A 19,726-nucleotide genomic window follows, 5' to 3' on the forward strand; every position below is an offset into this window, starting at 1 on the left:
TGAAGCTGCTGATTATAGAATTTTGTTTTTCTTTTCAAATTCAACTTTTGTGGGGTTTTTCTGTGATGTATGGCACTAAAAATAAAAAGTTCCCTCTACTACTAGTCATGGTTGTGTCGTTTCAAAAGAGGTGTTTCTATTGGAAGGAAAAATGAGCTCACAGTGAGTAAAAACGTGACAGGAGTGAAAAAACACCCACAAACTTGGGATTCAGACAATTCAACAGATATTTACGGTCCATTTTTATGAATTCATCAGGAAGTTTTCAATAAACTCACTTTGTTCCCAATGTCAGAGGCAAAATAAGCAACTTGCAACCTTCTACCAGTTGGTTTTAAATTTTATCGCCAACATTTTTTTTTAGTATTAGATGAAATCAGGTCAACATTTGTCAGACGGAGGGTCAAAAACAAAAGAGTGTGGATTTCATATTTATAGCAAAAATCAGTGTCTGTCCATTCTACAAAATGAGAATTTCTTGATAAAACAACAAAGAGGTTTGAAAGATTGTGATACACCTTCATTGCCATCTTTTCTAACACTTGATATGAAGCACATGAAAGAAAAACTGAAACTATCTCATTTAAGACTATTTTTAGCAAAAAAAAATTGAAGAAAAAGTTCCTTTGACTGCACTTTAAGTTGGCTTTTACAAGTAGGAGTGACTGAGAATAATACCAACAGCATCAGTGAACACCTATGTGACTGTCTGGTCTATGCTGTCGATCCCCCACAGCTGTGAAAACACTCCCTAAAGGCGCCTCGATTCTGAGAGCAGCTTCTCTTTATCAGTTATTGATACAAGCCCTCAGCTGCTTCAAATACACTGACTCAGCCTCTCCGGCAGATCCCTCCCAACTGTATATTATCTGTAAATATTTCTCTAATCCCGTTTTTTGGTTTGTCAGATCATGCTGCGAGAGATAATTAACTTGAATTTTAGCAGAAGCTTATGCAAATGATAACATCTCGGGGAGAGAGGAAAAAAAACACCCAGATATATGCTGGCCCAAGAGTCATTATTAAATCAGGGCTTTTAACTACAAAAGACATCACAAACAGATACAAATGGTGAGAGTGTAGCGTCTATCTGGGAAATGTGGTGGAGACTGTCATGTTTATTCATGAGTACAAATAAGCACTAAGAGATTCCAGAAGGCGGAAACAACACCTCCGTTTTGGTATTGAGGCCGTGCATAGGTGGCGTCTCGGAAGATATTCATAGTAAAATAAAAAAACATTGACTTTTGCGGAAATTTTGCAGAAATTCATCCAATCCACTCCACTGCTCTGAGCTGATTAAATTGCCCTGTGAGGCAAATTAGGATCCGGGACTCAGTTCTGATTGTAATATTGCATATTAAGCATGTTTTATGTCAGACTCTTTAATACTGAAAGTCTCTGAACGAGCATAACGTCTCTCATGGAACACTTGAGGTCATATTTAAGCTTGAAACAATGCGTCATGCAGCAAAAGAGCTGTTTCAAAATGCCAAACTTGGCAGTGGAGCGAAAATCTTTCTGTCTCAGAGAGGGAGGAAGCCGGATAATGACTCAAATATAGATAAACTTTCTCAAAGTCTTTCCTATCACCAGTTTCACCAATTTTGGGAATGTTTCAGCCTGGTTGGAGACCTTTGCATCACTGCCCTCAGATGTGGTTTCTTCAATACAAAGATAGGAACCAACAAGAATCACTTCACACCATAATAGTCCAGTGAAAGACTGTCTTCCTTTTACCTTCCACAATAATCCCTATAATTGAGGAAATAATGCCTTCTCACACTTCTCCACAGCAGAAAGATTTTTATCCTGCTTTCAGCTTTGTGGCTCATTGAGTGGTTTGAAACGGCAGCCTTCAGATGTGGTTGGACAACTTGTCGTTTGAGGTAGTTCTTTTGTGTTCTTTTTTTGTATTTTAGCTGATATCTGACTGTGAAGAGGTGGACGGAGGTGGCAGAAATCAAACCATGGAATTTGCAGCTATGAGAGCTGAAATTAACAAGTTCATATTAGGCAAGTTTCCACTGCAAGAACTTCAGATAGGCAAAAAATGTTTCAGGGAATGGCCCTTCATCTGCCCTTAGAGCCTTTCTGTTTCCATTGCCATGCAGCTTTGGCCGTGACTTCACGTGCATCAAAACAATGATAAATAGTAGTTACTGGATGCAACTTCACTTCTATGAACATGTAGGAAATAGAGCAATGGAGGGTTTGTTGTGTTTGCTTATATGGTGAAAGACTGCAACCAAACAAGGACATCGAGAGGACAGGAACATGGTGCTTATCAAGTTTACCAAATCAGTTTTAAACTTCTCGCTACCTATCTTAGAGTAGGTACTTTCAAGTTTTAACCGATAGAGGTTCTACAGCGACATTTCTTGCACACAATGGCTCAAGCCGCCCTAAAATGGCCTGTAAGTTCCTGATGTGGAACTATTTGAGGATACCACTAAATTACAAAGTTCAGAGCAGATTTTGGAAAGTGTGGAAGCTCTTCAATGGTTTTTACCCACTCTATGGAATTTAGGGATCATTTTACAAAAAAAAAAAAAAAAAAACAATGAACGAATTAAACTGATAAAGTGCTCAAGGACTAGCTGATGTCTAGTCTGGACTATGAGCAATGTTGAGCCAATATGTTGGGAAATCTGGCAGAAAATCACAATAAAACAAACATGCATGGATGGACTGACGTAGGCATGTGGGCTCAACACTCACTGCAAACTGCTTGCGCTTCCTTCCGGGTTTGCCAGCTTTACAAGAGGCACTACTTTGAGTCGACTTCTCCTCAGCCATCAGGTCCATGTCCAGTATTGTGCTCTCACCCTGCCAAGAGAAAAAGAGCAAACCGTGACTCATCCTGCAATTATTTAAGCAAGAGTGTCTTTATCTTTGGAGATGTCAAGTTTGCTTTTAGGTGCGCATAAAGTGATGCATCTTTCGAGGTGATGAGTGATTGCTTCTGTGCGTACAGTAAAGCTGTAAGTGTCAGTTTCACCTCAGCTAACAATGATGCTGGATCTGCAGGACACACTAAACTGCAGCACAGTGAAACACTTGAAGGTTTGGGAGGAACTGCAGCGAGTCCTTGAGTGTCTCTGGCTGAGTGGACAATGAGACAGACAGAAATTGAATGACACGTTTCTTTGAACTCGACTGAAGTGAAAGCTCTGCGGACGCAGCGCTGACCTTCCTCAGACAATCCCCTCTTGACACCGTTACAAAGACGTTGACCGGCCCCCACCTTCCCCTGCTGCAATTTCCCTTTGATTAATAAAACTGTCTACCCCCGCGAACAAAGCCCCATGTCCGTCGCCACCAAGTACCCCTGGGGTTGATGGGAGAAAAGATGATCCTAATGTAGATGCTTTGAGTTTCAATATTGACTGAATAGGACCACCAGCACCAGGTTTGAATGCAAATGAGGCTGCAAGGCCATTGCTGACAGCTGCAGTGGGGGGTGGAGGGAGAGGTCCTTATTAAATTCCTTCGGTATTGAATGTGAGATTCCCTCGAAGATAAATGGGCTCTCTGCGCCGAAAGGCATTCTGCAACCCGGTCCCTCTGCTGACGTGTTGGGAAGCACATTTATTTTAAGCTGAGGCACGGTGGAGAAGATTACCGTAAGATCCTACATGACTTTTTCCTCACGTCATGGGTGGACTTACATGCAGGAAGACAATACAGTGACTGAGTTATGGGGGAAAAGTAGGGGAGACACTTTTGATTCCTCCATCAGGAAGCAAACGAGAGCAGCAACACTCTACTGTGCACACGTGGAGTTAAAAACTTTACATGAAAATCATCTGGAAACAAAGAAATTTGCAATTTAAACCCAAATTCAAGTGTACGTTCTGCCAGCCGGGGGCCCAAACATTGACATGGAAATGATCAAAATACCAAATATTTCAGAGTCACTATGTCATTGCAGCTTATGGTGGCGCTTTCTAGAGCAGAAGTTACTTAGCTTGTGGTGAATAAGTGGGAAAATGGCAAACGGGGAGCTAATAAACTGCATTAAAATTTGAAACTATTGACATTAGACACTCTCAGTGGCACAATACAATAAATAAATATGTAATTCTTGCTTTTTGCCTTTTTAGTGACTTTTTTTGTATTTTTAATTACATAATATCATTATGTCAAGTGTCACAGAATCGCTGTATCATGACTTGTTATTGGTGGCAACATATGATAGCATTGTATCATGAGTCAGTCCCACCCCTAAATCTTACTGTATTTTAATATGATGTCAGTGTTGCCCGTTTATCCATCCCTTGAAGTATCTGTATTAGTTCTGCACCCTGATGTTACATGAAATTTGCATTTGAAGCCTATATTCCAGTCGAGGATCAAATTATATTAAAGCAGCAACTGAGATCATAAATGTCCATTTAGTCGGTGGCTCTATGAAATTATCTTCATCTGCAGATTCAGAGCACTTTGTTGATTTATCTCTCAACACTTTGGCAAAGTCCATCTCCACATGGAGATCATGTGCTTGAAAAAAAAAAGGAAAAAGCACCAGAAGAGCTACTGAAGAGGCCTCAGTGTGAGAAGTTTTTTTTCCTCGGCTGCTGTTTTCATGGTCAAGAATAGACTTCACATTTTAAACCAAAATGGAAAATAAGTCATTGAATGGCTCAGAAAATGGGAATTTTGTGACAGCTGTGCAAATTTCAAAAGATCTTGTGATGTGAAGTTTTTTATAAAGGCTTCAGAACTCCAACTCAATGGAGCTTATGGTTTGGGAAAAAGTTCTGGGAGATTTTGACCGCAGATCATGTTTAATGTGGAACAAAAGATTCTGTGTTTGCTTCAGTCATTAAACAGAAATCAGTGACCCAACAGATTGTGAATTAATCAAATATTGACCAACTGGAGGAATATATTGCCAGAAAATGAAGTGTAACACCAGCAAGAAGCTGCTGAAACATCTCATTGCTTCTCCCTGTGCAGTTTACAGATCAGAAAACACCAAAAAGCTGCAAAAATGTTTTAAATAGACCGTTGCTTAATAATTTAAAAGGTCAAGGACGTTAATGAACACAGGCAGCAATTTCAAATGTCAGGCCATGTTACGTCCTGAGAGTGTTTGCTGCTAAAATGGAATAAATCCATCAACCATTAGTGTCCCAGGGGGATAAACTCATTTACATAAAGGAATGGATGTGATCAGAGTAACTGGAGCTGTGATTAATGGGCAGAGGAGTATAATTGGCACAAATGGTTGTAAAATCTGGAGGAAAAAAAATCAAATATTCATCAATGAAGGTTATCTACGGGCCTTCGAAAGGTTATTTTAAATGTAGATATCAATGCTTTTGTAATAGAAGTGTGTTGCAGATCGTTCCCTTTCATTGTGCCATCGCTAATAGAATGCCTGGTGCTTCTTCCTTACCGGGGTGGCAAAATTTGCATAGATAATAGCACGTTTTGAGTGCAGCCTGGTGTGCAGCCTCATTTGGAAAGCACTTACATGGATGACACAATTCAGCCGTGCCTGGCTATTGCTGCCGAAACAGCCCACACCAACACAACACCGCTACTCCAAAATCCCAATCGGAGGGGGAAATAACAACACGCCATTTTCACACACAGCTTCACCCGCACATTTTCTAAGGTGGAAAAAACAAACAAACAAAAAAAAAAGGCCCGTAATATGATTTGTTGTTGCCTGGAGTGAACCCTACTACATTGTCAATATCTCCGCACTATTTCCATCTGGGTAGTTGGTTATTTAAGGCAATGTCTGTTGCCAGGCAACAAGACTAAGGGCAGTACTGTGTAATGGGAACGTAGAGGAAGAGGACAGATACCCCCCCCACCACCACCCACCCTCCCTCCCACCCTCTGGTAAAAAGAGCTTGAGAGCCATTCCAGCTCCAACTCAACCTACACCAGCCAACGCCCACGTCACCAAGCACCATTACTACAGCAAAATGTCACCTAATACAGCTGCACCTCTCAGCAGCAGCAGCAGCAGCAGCCTCCTCGCTGATGCTGCTGCTGCCGAGGTGATGCTGCAGACTAATTACGAGTCTGTCTGCAGCCGGAGAGGTGACACGGCACTAAACACGGCAAATTCCTCGATAAAGATTTGAATATGTCTCCCCCCCGCCCCCATAAAATCCAGTTGGCTTGCAACAGATCAGACTGAATGATTAACTCCATTCAGAAAACGGAGCAGGGTTTTAATTGGTTTTGGCCCTGAAGTGACTGTGCAAAACCATAAACCACATTCCTCTAATTGCAATGCTCCATCCGTGTAATATTACAGCAATACGGCTATGAAAATTGTAATTGTAATTTGACCTAGAATTACCCCCACGTACACATGCTTATCTGTGCCTTTTCGGCAGATATTTTGGGAAAACAAAAATCAGCCATGAAGGGAAGGAATCTTAATTTCACAACAGCTGCATGAGTGACTTCCTGCAGGTGCATTTCTTACCATTCTGTTTCCAGGTGAATCAGTGAAGTCTGAGCCTTTGAATGCAGCGGCGGTGTTGGCATTGGTGACAGTGTTGGACGGCATCGCTGAGATTCTTAAGGGTTGCTTTGAGGGTGATGATGGTCTGATGTTGGGCGGAAATAAAAGTCAAAAAATGAAAATAAAAAATAAAGAAATGAGAGATGATCCCTCTTCTCTCTGCTCTCCTGTGAGAAGAAAAGAAACAGTTTGAGCTCCTCAGGCTGGAGTTTCATGCATCTCTCACATATTTTGTGCACATTCCCTTTGAAAAAATCATCTTGTTTTGCTCTCAGCTTTCCTCTTTGTGGAGTGTGCACGTCATGCAGCTATAGGATCCACACAGGAGGCTTCTATAGATACTGTATGGCTACTATAGCCTACAGGCCCTTTTACACCACATGCATGTCTGGTTGTGCACAAATCCACACTGAAAGCTGCAAAATACACCCAGCATGCTTATATTAGTGGAGATATTCAACTAAAATGCATTAATATTTCATTTTCACCTCAAGTGTCTGGGTTAAAGTTACTCCAGCGGTCTGCCATGCGCACAGAGAGCAGGCACACTTACACTCGTGGAAATGTGCAAAAGCAAACGAGATTACACACACACACACACACACACACATATACAATATATATATATGTATATATATATACATATATATATTTTTATATATATATATATATATATATATATACACACACACACACACACACACATATATAAATATATATTCATATTGGATGAGTTTAATGTCCTCTGAGTGTGAAGTCAAGATTGATGAGTCTGATTAATTCTCTGTCGTGAAAAATAACTGCAGGCAACAACCACAACGTGTTATCTTGAGAAAATTATTTATTGTAGGGCCACACAGGCGTTCAGTGCCACCGCATTTCCCCGCAGATGAGCCCACGATCAGGCCACACGCTTCCACATTACATGCGATCGGCTGACACGCGTGTATTAATCCACCGGCTGTGCGTAAAAATGGCAAAGTTTTCGGCGTCTTTCGCGGCAGCAGCAGCGGGGGCAGCCTGCAGCACAACCCGGGGGATGGTGGCTCTTTTACAGGCCACGGCCACTCAAGGATAAACCTCCGTTATTTCTTTTAATGAGGCCAGTGTGCTTTTTTTTCTCTAAGGAGCCGCGACGCCCTTAGATCCGTGAAATTCGGTCACATCCCTAATCAGCACATCTGCAAAAAACAGAAAAAGGAGGAAAAAAGGGGCAAACCCCTCTCTCTAAATCGCTATTTCCCCGTTTCCATCGAGCGCCTTCCGCTCTCAGGGCTCTTTTTGTTCACATAAAGGTTACCCTTCCTGCGCGCTTTCTGGTGCCGGGTTAAACGGATTTAAACGCCGTGAATCGCCGTGTGTTTCGTTACCCGATTTTTCCCAAGTCCCAGGCCTGACCCTTTTTGTCTCGCTTGCTCCCGGAGCCTCCTTCCTCTTCTCTCCCCGTCCTCCACCTCCCCGGCCGGCCAGCTCTCCTCCAGATGCGCCGCTCTCACTGCAGGGGCCTGCAGACGGGCTGCCTCGGCTCCCGGGTCCTAAAGACAGCCGGACGCATTATGCGTGCACAACACACACACACACACACACACACACACACGCACGCACGCACGCACGCACGCACGCACGCACGGTGTAAAAGGGGTGGTGTGGTGATATAAAAATGTGCAAAAGTACATTTTAATTTGATGTGTTCATCAAGATGAACACATGGAGACTGTCTGAACTCAGATTTTCTCATCCCCCCCTATCCTCTGCATCCTCTTCTCTCACACCAACTAGCTTCTCATCCTCTTTCACTACATCCGTGACCCTCTTCTTTGGTCTTCCTCTAGGCCTCCTGCCTGGTAGTTCAAAACTCAGCATCCACCAGTGAGGCAAAACATTATGACCAGTGACAGGTGAGGTCAATCACACTGATTATCTCTTCATCATAGCACCTGTTGGTGGGTTGGACATATTAGGCAACAAGTGAACATGTTGTCCTCAAAGCTGATGCATTAGAAGCAGGAAAAATGGGCAAGTGTGAGGATTTGAGTGAGCTTGACAAGGCCAAATTGTGATGGGTCACAGCATCTCCAAAACTGCAGCTCTTGTGGGGTGTTCCTGGTCTGTAGAGGTCAGGATCCATCAAAGGTGATCAAAGGAAGGAACAATGGTGAACCGGAAACAGGGTCATAGGTGGCAAAGACATATTGATGCATGTGAGGAGCGAAGGCTGACCGTGTGGTGTGATCCAACAGATGAACTACTGTTGTTCATACCGCTGAAGAAGTTCATGCTGGTTCTGATAGAAAGGTGTCAGAGTACACAGTGCATCACTGTTTGCTGTGTATGAGACTACATAGCTGCAGACCAGTCAGGGTGTCCATGCCGACCCCTGTACACCACTGCAAGCACCAACAATGGGCACGTGAGCATCAGAACTGGAACACGGAGCAATGGAAGAAGGTGGCCTGGTCTGATGAGTCACTATTTCTTTTACATCACATGGATGGCCTTATCCATCAATCCAAGAGACACTATGGGAAGAAGGCTAGCCAGCAGAGGCAGTGTGATGCTCTGGGCAATGTTCTGCTGGGAAACCTTGGGTCCTGCCATCCATGTGGACATTACTTTGACACAGACCACCTACCTGAGCATTGTTGCAGACCATGTACACCTTTCATGGAAACGGTATTCTCTGATGGCCTCTTTCAGCCACAAAGCAAAAGTGGTTCAGGAATGATTTGAGGAACACAAGTTTTAGGTGATGACTTGGCCTCCAAATTTCCCGGATCTCAATCCAGTCGAGCATCTGTGGGATGTGTTGGACATCCATGGAGGCCCCGCCTCACAACCTCCAGGACTTAAAGTATCTGCTGGTGCCAGAAACCACAGCTCACCTTCAGGGGTCTAGTGGAGTCCATGTATCTATTTTTAACACTTTTTCATCCAAAGTGCTCATTTATAATTTGTACTTATTTTATATTTATAATGTATTTGGCAATAAAACTTTTTTCTATTCTGTTCTACGTATTTTTATTGTTATACTCTATTTATACCTTTATTTATGTATTTATGCCAGTAAAAAAAATGTTAAAAATTTGATACAATACTGTAACATCAGAAAAATAAATAAATGAAAGTCTAAATCTTGCAGAGAGAGGGACAATCTGTAAATGGACAGTTGATATGTCTTTCTTTTAAATAATGATGTATTTCTCTAAAATAGTGAAAATTTCAATTGATTTAGGTGCAATAAATGGTGTCATTTTACAGCTACAGCTAAAAATTTTTAAATTGCTGTTAAAATATTCATTTTTGATGTGGACATTTTTAAAGATTTTTAAAATTTTTTTTATACAGTTAACATACTTTTTAAAAAATCTGTGATTTTGTAAGTTATTATCTGTAATTAAACAAAACTGGGAAATGTGTGACATTACTCTTTTAAAAAAAATATTTTTCATCCTTAATAGAAATATTTTTTTCTTTAAAATACAAGCATATATCTAGAAAATAATGATGCCTTTGGCTGATTTAAATGCAGTAAAATGATACAATTTTAAACATTGTAAAACAGCAAATTACTGAAAATACTCTACTGATTTTTAATGTGGAAATTATTTAGTTTTGCCCGTGTTTTTTATATGACTAACATGTAAAAAATTAGCCTTTTTCTGTGATCTTATGGGTTATTAAATGTGTTTTTAAGAAATTTGAGTAAATCTATAAAAAAAAATCCAGTAAAAATGTTTACAAAAATGTTTTGCAGTGTACAATTTCTATTCCTTGCTAAACATTTGATTCCCTTTCAATAACTGTATACTGTATCTGTAAAATAATGATATCTTTGGTTGAATTAAGTTAAACAGTGCAAAATTGCTTTCTGTAATAATACAGATGTCTGATGTGGACATTATTTACAGTTTTACTACAATATTTACATGTAATGTATACATTTACACCTATTTTTCATAGCGATTTTACAAGTTTTCATTTGTAATTTAACAAATCAGGGACAGGGATAGTAAAAAGTATAGATATAAAGTCTAAGAAAACCAATATTTTTACAGTGTACAGTTACACCCGAGGGACATTTTAATGATCCAGATGTCCCCTCAGTAGCTGCTGCTCTGTTCAGACTCTGCTGTGACTTTAGGGCAAAAATTAACCTCATGTTCACCACTGGTCCTTACAGAATCTGTACACTATACTTTAAGATGCTCCTCTGCTGGTCACACTTGACCAGTCCTGGTAGAGTTGGGCCTCAGTGAATATTTGTGACCCCATATCCTTCATCTGCATCGCATACATGCACAAAACTTGCATTTGTTTGTCACAATAATGTCAAATTACACCGAAAGACATAACCAGCAGTATCTGAAATGCTGTATACTTAAGAAATGCACATGACTGAAGTTGGAAGATGTAGTTGAAAGTTTAAAAAAATCTCACAACAAACAAGCCTGCAAGCCTTTTAAATTAAACTTTTATGTAACAAAATGATCTATTTACAGTTACTTACAATTAGAACATCTGTAACACAAAGTAAAATACAGTGCAGCCTTTGAAAAGTGCCTTAATGTCCCAGTATGACAAACACAAAGTAAAGTTAAATGATGACAAAATGCACACAGGAACCTGAGGAGACTTCCTATTTTTAATTTGGCTCATTTATGGGCCCCCTGGTGGTAGTGGGGCCCTAAGCAGCCATGTAATTAGTTGATGCCTCGGGCCAGCTTCAGGGCCCGCTGAATTGAAACATGTGTTGTTATACTTATTGTTCTGATTATACAATAGTATAGATTCACTTTTTGACACTGAAGCATGCTCTTCTTTTGGTGCTGCATCTTTTAACATAACTAAGTTCATATGTTTTGTGTAGAGACGATGTATGAGTGCATACAGTGCGGTTAAAAGCTTCATATTTCTACATTCCTTTGCTCAACCACCAACTCTTGCACCATATATGCTCCTTCTTGCACATGTGTAAGAGTTGCATTGGCACAGTTATTATCCCTTTGACATACTTGCAAGAGATCTATTTATTTTTCCTGTATTTCTACATCGTTCTTTGCGCTATGATTCTTCCCATGCAGTCCAAGTTGAACTGACCTTTTCCACAGCAGACATTTTAAACTGTCAAACACAGTCAGCGCTAATAACACTGTTCACTGCTTCACTGCGATGCATTAAGTACCGGAGCGTCCTGCTATGACAAGTCAAAATATATGCTGTGAAAAAGTTTGATAAGTTGTATTCATTTGGGAACTGTAAAAGCGAGACAAGTTTACTCGGGCCATTTTAAAGTCCTTTATAGTGTAAATTATAAGCAATAAAAGAGAAAACAGCATTAAAGCTTTTAAATTCAAACTAAAAGAACTAAAATGAAGCAAAAAAGAGACATTTGTGATTGTTAAGGTGAGTATTTAAGGCTCAGTTGACATAAAAACCTAAATTTAAAGGTGGTTACAGTCATACAAACTCATATATTCTGTAAGTTTGTTCAGGGTTTTGTGGCGCACAGAAACTAAATGCCTACAGTCAGCAGTTTTAATTTGGCGGTCACGATTTGCCTCAGTAAGATTTATGAAGAAACCAACAGAAGAAACAGCACATAAAAGACAAACTCGGCAAAGTTGTAACTGAAATAAAAAGACGGTGAGAAATTCTGGCAGGTTATGCATGCACAAATCCAAAATAATGAAGTTGCTGTTAGCATAGCAGGAAATTCTTGTGTCTTCTGTATGTAAGCCTAAAGCAGTCAGGGTCAAACTTAAAATAAGTAAAAGGATGCTTTTCAAGTAGACATATGAACTCATTTTATGCATTTTTATTATCAAAAGTTTGCAAAAAGCAGCAAAAATGAAATAAATGAAAGGTTATGCATTTTAATATAGATATAGCCAATTAAATAGTACTAGAGTCACTCTTTCAAGCATTTATTTAGGTTTAAATCTGCACTTTTTAAATGCACGTGGAACTATGTAGCTCAGTCCATAAAGAATTCCCACATCGACACTTCATTTCCTAGAAAGCAGCCGGAACAACCTGTTAAATCTCTTATCATTTCCATTCCATCACCCCCACGGCAGCATTAATCCCTCACATGCCCACTAGTCGGAGACACTGGAGCTGAAGGCCTCAGGTTACCAGCTGCAGCAGGGCTAAAGGCTAACAGAGCAGATCCCTGTGGGGCAGGCTGAAGGCTTTTTAAGAGGGGAAATGTGTGCAGGTGGATGTGGTTCACCGATCAACTCTTCTTTCTCACGGAGTCAGTGGCACCGAGTGGTTCATGTGAGGACGGACGATGCAACACGACCTGAAGACTGGCGGAAACCCACAGAGGAGGATGCTAACGGGTCACCAGGTCTTGACCTAATCTCACCTCCACAGTTGTTACCTGCGCATGAAGCAGTCAGGAGAAGGGGCAGATTGCTGCTGATTTAGGTCTTGTGGGGTTCTATTTTTCAGTTTTGTGTGTAAAATAAGAGACATGACACTCATTTCAGTGTCCACAATGAGAAACAATCCACTTTAACATGAAGGTAAATCAGAAGCAGAGCAAAAGACAGCAGATTTTGGCCAGAAAATGTACCTAAGTGGTTGATAAAATGCTCTTTTAATAAGAAAAGGTGGCAGCAAACACAGTATAGAAATACTTATATTACATGCTTATTATTAGTGGCTAAATTTGCTTGAAGCACTCATAATGGCCCTTTCACAGTGACATATTATTTAATATGTATGTTATCTGTTAAAACTAAATATGAACAATAATAAGATAAAGAATAGATGCTGTGATGCAGAAGTTTAAAACAGAACTACTGACTCAAATTTGTACTTGAATTCAGCGACTATCCTTCACTGTGCAATATTATATTGAGCAAAATGGGCAATATTAACATTAGTTATGGACATTCTCTCAGTTTAACTCAATGTTTCTTTTTATTATCTAATGTACTTCTGTGAACATCACCTGATGACAAAATAGAGGTCATGTTATAATAACTTAAATTACATGTTAATGTTATATGTCTATGTCATAAATGAACTTAAAAGATTTTTATTTGCATAGGATCAGAAAGGAATACTTGCAACTTTTATTTAATTTTCTGCACTTCATTAAGTGGCTTTATGCATTATATTACCAGAGGTTCATCTAAGTTCATCTAAAAGTGGTAATAAAAGTTTTAAAAATGTAATTATTGTAAAATGTACTCTGGGATTAACAGTTAAAATACTCTCTATGTATAAAGTTATCAATATGTCGCTGTGTTATTGGCTTATTATTAATGTGTAAGTAGCTTTTTACTGTTGTAGCTGGTTTTAGTTTTACATGTGAAAGGTGTACGTGGTCCTTATATCTTTATTTCTGGCTTTATTGTACTTTAGTATTTCTTAATATGTATATGTCCACCCTGAGGGATCAGTACATTTTATCTTTTCCTATCTAATGCAACAATACATCAATATATAAATTAATTTTCATTGTAAATTTTCAGAATTTGCATACATTTTCCACTGGTATGTAGTGATTTTGCAGATAAGAGGAATGCTCAGTGAAAGTACACACAGCCCTAAGATTTATATTTATATACTAGTTGGGTGAATGCAGTAAGATAATTCCCCCTAAGAATAGACATCTCATGATTAATAATCCAAAAACACACACTAACAAACACGACATGAGCAGCCGAATCCATATTTTAAATCTTTTTAATATATCTCACATTTGATTTATTTACAAAAGACAGTGGCTTTGTGACATAAAACTATGTGTTTTTTTTGTAAAATCAACATGAGAAACAAATGTGTACCAGAAGCAGAACCGTACAGAACACAGACATAGATAAATAGCATCAGGGGAGCTGATCGCCGTCGTCCTCTTTGTCTCTCTGCAAACGCTAAAAGGATCACAATGTGCACCTCTATGTGACCGGATGTGTTTATTTTGTACGACCCCGAGTTTGGTCTGCATACAGTATTGCCTCCGTGTTGGATAAAATGACATCAATGACTGTTTATCAGCAACATCTGGAATGTGTTTTCTACTTTTATTCACTATTAAATGTCCAGCAGGTTCCAGCAGCAGGGGAAAAAAAATCATTAAACATCTCCAGGCATTCTGTGTATAAACTATGGGCAACAACATACTAACGCAGATATACTTTGATATATACCTGTAATTCTGTATGGCACAAATGTAAAGGCTGAGCGTTAAGTCCCCCCCCCCACCCCCACCCCCACCCCCCACTCCACCACTTAGGGAACACGTTAAATAAATAAATAAAATCTCTACAAAGTCACAAAGAGACTAAAAACTCTGACAGAAAAGGCTGAGATATCGTCTTAATTGCTGGATGGTTACTTTGAACAGCACTTTACAGAACAGCTACAGGCACGAACGGAAAGAAAATGAAAAGAAAGCTGCATTTAAATGAAAGGGAAGACAGTACTTCTTGTTTTTTCGACAGCAGTGGTCACAGAACTTTAAATTCTGCTAGCTATAATAATTTATATCTGGGCGATTATTCAAGTGTGCAAGTGAATCTGCAATTTTGACATTACAATGACTGTACTCCACTAATGCTGCAAACCATAATAATCATAATAATAACATGGAGCAGGACAGAACTGAATGAAAACATCACATTTAGAATTGTTCTTTTTCTTGACACAGTGTAACAGGTTGTGGAAACCTTATATGTAGCTTATAAGACAGGCTTGAATGTACAAATCTGAAAATAGAACTAAATAAAATCACGCTTTCTGTTCAGATTTCCCAGGACTTGCTGCTCCCAGACCTTCACCACATTGGCATTTACTGAAAAACCAGACGTCGCACATTATAATTCGACAAAACACTAAATCCGAAGACAGAAACGTAAAGTTAACCTATATCCTGATCTCTGTGTGACTCATAATAAACATCCTCACTTTGCTTTTTCCGCACAACAAATTCATACACAGACGAACTACATGCTTCACCGAAAACTGCTCTTAGGATCCACATTCTTCGCTCGCTTTTGTAAGAGTTTCACCGGAAAATGAAAAAAACTGACTCAGGAAACGACTGTGGGAACCAAATCTTACAACAAGCACGTGGAAATAGTAAATAAGTGTGGACCTACTGTGTTCATATTTAACTATCGCTGACCTTTGACCTCTTAATCTGTGGTTTCTTGCACTATATTTCACCTAAAGTAGCTCTGCAGTCTCTGAGCGCCTACCTTCATTGCACGTTATCAATATTCTTCCCTGAACTAAATAAAGCTATCGAAGCATCTCCTACAGGCTCACTACGACAGCACATCCTCACACACTGAACTCTAAACTACATCTCAGTGCCTAACTGGTTACTGCTAAACATCCTGACATGCTTCCCTACGCGTCAAACAACGGAGGTTTTGGAAGGAGGCACCGAGCTGCGACGAGAACTTCAGGTGCTTCTGTTTCAAGTTCTCGCTGGGAGGAAACGACACTGTGTTTTGCAGTAGCCCCTCGTTTCTGTTTTTTTTTTTTAGAACCGCACAGCCCTCTTATTTGCAAAGGGTGGCTCACTGGGAGCACGTTAGCAGGTAGAATAGTATGTGACTCAGCGAGTGCGTTTTACGTGCACGATGTATTCTGGAGGGTTGCATCTTCCCACTGCAGCAACTGATGCAGCTGATTGCATTCTTCGAGTCTCCAGCTACTTCCATGACAAGTTCTTTAAAAAAAAATTCAAGGAAAAGTGCAACATTTTAAGAAATATGTTCATGAGCTTTCTAGCCAAGTTTGTGCGGTAAACATGGTTTAGCTTAGCTGGAAACATGGAGGTAATTGACCAACCTGGATATTTCTGGTTTTAGATGAGTTTATGTTGTGTGGCAACCTTCAAAGCACCCAGTAACAGTCCTGCATGTAACCCTTTTCACAAAAAAAAGAACATATTTTGTTAATTAGTGAGCTTTCTATATTATTTTTGGGAACTTTTGTGTTTTTATTAAATTAGAGATAGGCAGGACTGCTGAAAACATGGAGGTAAATACCCAACTGAGATATATTTATAGAGTTACATGATGATTTGTATGAGGTAATGTTGTGTGGCAACCTTCAAAATGCCCAGAAACAGCCATGACCGTACCTTGTTCTACAAAAAAGAAGATAAATGCAGGTGTTTGGAGGCTGATTTTTGCTTTCTGGTTTTTAATTCACTTAGTTGTTGCCTTTTTCAATCTTTACTTCTTTACTTTTAATTATTCACATTATATTCCTAACTTTATATATATATATATATATATGTATGTATGTATGTATGTATGTATGTATGTATGTATGTATGTATGTATGTATGTATGTATGTATGTATGTATGTATGTATGTATGTATGTATGTATGTATGTATATATATATATATATATATATATATAAAATCTCAGAACCTTGTGTTTATTTAATGTCTACTGTTGCATAAAGAGAGAGTAAGGTAATTTCTATCCTTGCTATGTCATGTATATATTGAAGAATTGACAATAACTTTGGCTTTTGCATCAGGGGATCACTGTTGTTCTCTCTCTAAATCTATCAGTAAGATCTGGAATGTGTTTTTCTACTTTTAATAACTGACTTGGCAATAATTCTGATTTTAAATGAGGTTATGTTGTGGGCAAACCATCGAAGTGCCCAGAAACAGTCTTGCATGTAACTTCGTTTACAAAAAAAACAAGATAAATGTAGGTTTTGGGGGGATCTGTACAGTAAGTTTTTGAAATTTTTGTGTTTTTGTTAATATTGAGATGCCGCCTTCAGGTCTGTATGATGAATTTGTACAGCCTGTTGGTTCAGCTCAGTTCAAAATAGGGAGGTAAGTATTCAACCGGGCTTTATTTATGGTTTTATATGAAGTAATGTTGCCCTGAAATAGTCCTGCACAACCTATTTTCCAAAAAAAGAAGATAAACTTAGTTTTTTGGGGGCTCTGTATAGCATTACTATTTAAAATTCTGAAACGGGGAAGCACAGTTGTCCTCTTTGCACACTCTTTTTGAAGAGATGTGTGCACTTCTGTGATCTGACAGTTTGCATGAACAGCATTGGTTAAAATGACATCAGTGCGCATCTATGAGCAAGATCTGGAATGAGTTTTTCTAATTTTATTAACCAGCCTGGCTATAATTCTGGTTTTAAATGAGGTGTTGTGTGACAGAATAGTTCTGAACGTAGCTTCTTTTACAAAAAAGAAGATAAAAGTAGTTATTTGGGGACTCTGTATATAGAATATTTTTTACAAATCTGTATGTAGAAATTTTGTCTTTTATGTCGATATTGAGATAAACAGGAGAGTCTAGCTGTTGAAATTGAACCAATGACTCACTATTGATGGCATCTGCACCCAACCACTCAATTATTAGATTTCCCTTATTATTATTAAGCTTTAAAGTTTGTTTGTTTTTCTGGACAGAACCAGATAAGCTGTTTCTCTCTTTCCAGGGAAGTGTAAAAACACACATATTTCATTTTTTTAAATTTAGTGCTGGACTATTTTCTATCAGGAAAGTGCCCTTTCACCTGTTTTATCTGATCCTTCTGCTTCCAGTCTAAGCTAAGCTAACTATGATCTTTTCAAGAGTCTTGGCGAGAAATTGAATGAATTTATTTCCCAAAATATCCCTTAGTCCCTTCCGACTGAGACCAGATCACATTTTGGCTACTGCTGACTTGAGCTCCAGAATATGATGTGCCAGTAAACACGCTCAGCGTGAATTCTGAGGCAGGACACTTCTGACAACCCGGCTGTCATCACAAACCCACAAAGAGCTGGCATAGCGTGGTACAGTACCTAAATCCTGACATGAGTGCAACTTCATGCAAAAGAAAAAATAATAAAAAAACAAAAAAAAGATCGAAACAGACCAAAAAAATTTAAAGAAATGCTAGCGCTAATCATACAAAAAGCAATAACGGGGAAAAGCGTGGTGACAGGAGGCCTTTTTTCCCATGTGTTTACAGTATATTATATACAGAATGATCTGCTGCAATGTAACAGTTGGGAGAGAAAGCACAGCAAGCCATTCCTTAGCCGTCATGAGGGAAATCATTGGGTAATAACCGCAGTTTTTTGTTTACAGGACAACATACACACTTGCTAATTAGACACATCTTGCTACCTGCAAGGTGTGAAGAAATGTTTTTTTTTTTCACATAGTGAAATCCTGTTAGATTACAGCATGCATTACTCTACGTGCTAATGCCAGGGGGGTTCCTGTTGTTGTTGATGTTGTTACTGATTCTTCCCAGGTGATGACCGGACGTCCTTACATGATGGGATGGTGTCGTCTTTCCCTCAGTGCTTCTGTACTCTCGCTGTGCCTGGATAACACAAACAGAAGAGCTGAGCCGCTGACAGTCTGCACGAATTAGTGGAATAAAAATGACTCCGTGGCAGCGAGCCACGATGCATTTGCTACTTTCGGATGGCAGCAGCGGTAGCTCATTACAAAGAGCCAGACAAGTATATTATTCATCGATAAAGACGCCATGCAAATATTTAGTTGCCATTTTCCAAACGAACAAATGAAGAAACAACATGTTCATTATTAGCACCAGCTGCTGCTTCTCTGTTTGGAGAAAGTATTTGTACTTCAGGAAACTTGTTTCTCAAGTTAATTTTAATTTCTAACAGAAGCCAAGAACGGTTGCGTTTGCAATAATTTACTTTTATTCTATTGACTTTGTTAGTATCTCCGATTAGATTTTTGAGTTATACTCTCATGATAACTGGTTAATTATCTTGCTAGCTTGAGATATGGTTTCCCAAGAAAATTAAATATTTAAGTAGAGAAGTTACCTCTTGTTTTCTAGTAAAAACTGTTCATTTGATTATGTCACTGAAAATGAGGTAATTATCTCTGGAAAACAAGGTAACTGGATTTTTTTTTTTTTTTTAATACTTGTCCTAGAAACAAACTGTGATTTTCTTGACTTCACAATTTAATTATCCCATTGTCTTAGAAGAACACATTGGTGCTGTGATACCGAGGGGGCATGAGAAAATTAAATTATTGCAACCACTCCTGTTCTGGGCTTCTGCCATATGTTATATATGCATAATATAATATGAATTAATTATAATTCCTACTTTTTTGTTGTTCATTCTGCTTCAGCTGAAAAAAGAAAGGAAATATTGCATGTTTATGCTTTGGCCAATTGTTAGGATCAATACAAATACTTGTAATAAACTATTTCTAAAGCTTTAATTAGGAA

General features: G+C 39.0%; 2 protein-coding genes across 12 annotated transcripts in view; both read right to left on the minus strand.

The window, feature by feature from the left end:
- Positions 1–8,042, minus strand: part of dnmt3ab (DNA (cytosine-5-)-methyltransferase 3 alpha b) — a 59,465-nt gene extending 51,423 nt beyond the window's left edge. For 2 of the 3 annotated variants that reach the window (XM_023271652.3, XM_023271639.3), the window contains exons 1-3: positions 7,867–8,020; positions 6,458–6,663; positions 2,722–2,829 (exon numbers count right to left, since the gene is read on the minus strand). In XM_023271652.3, the coding sequence (XP_023127420.2) occupies positions 2,722–2,829; positions 6,458–6,541 (192 nt within the window). In that variant the 5' untranslated portion in view covers positions 6,542–6,663; positions 7,867–8,020. Of the gene's footprint in view, positions 1–2,721; positions 2,830–6,457; positions 6,664–7,866 lie in introns of all 3 variants that reach the window. The other variant, XM_023271647.3, reaches the window with a different exon arrangement.
- Positions 8,043–14,181: 6,139 nt separating this feature from the next.
- dtnbb (dystrobrevin, beta b) overlaps positions 14,182–19,726 on the minus strand; it is a 45,774-nt gene continuing 40,229 nt past the window's right edge. For 6 of the 9 annotated variants that reach the window (XM_055005927.1, XM_055005926.1, XM_055005929.1 and 3 more), the window contains one exon: positions 14,182–18,832. In XM_055005927.1, coding sequence (XP_054861902.1) covers positions 18,778–18,832 — 55 coding nt within the window. In that variant the 3' untranslated portion in view covers positions 14,182–18,777. Of the gene's footprint in view, positions 19,627–19,726 lie in introns of all 9 variants that reach the window. The other 3 variants (XM_035948954.2, XM_023271710.3, XM_035948944.2) reach the window with 2 other exon arrangements.

This window comes from Amphiprion ocellaris, chromosome 20 (genome assembly GCF_022539595.1).
Source record: "Amphiprion ocellaris isolate individual 3 ecotype Okinawa chromosome 20, ASM2253959v1, whole genome shotgun sequence".
Lineage (NCBI taxonomy): Eukaryota > Metazoa > Chordata > Actinopteri > Pomacentridae > Amphiprion > Amphiprion ocellaris.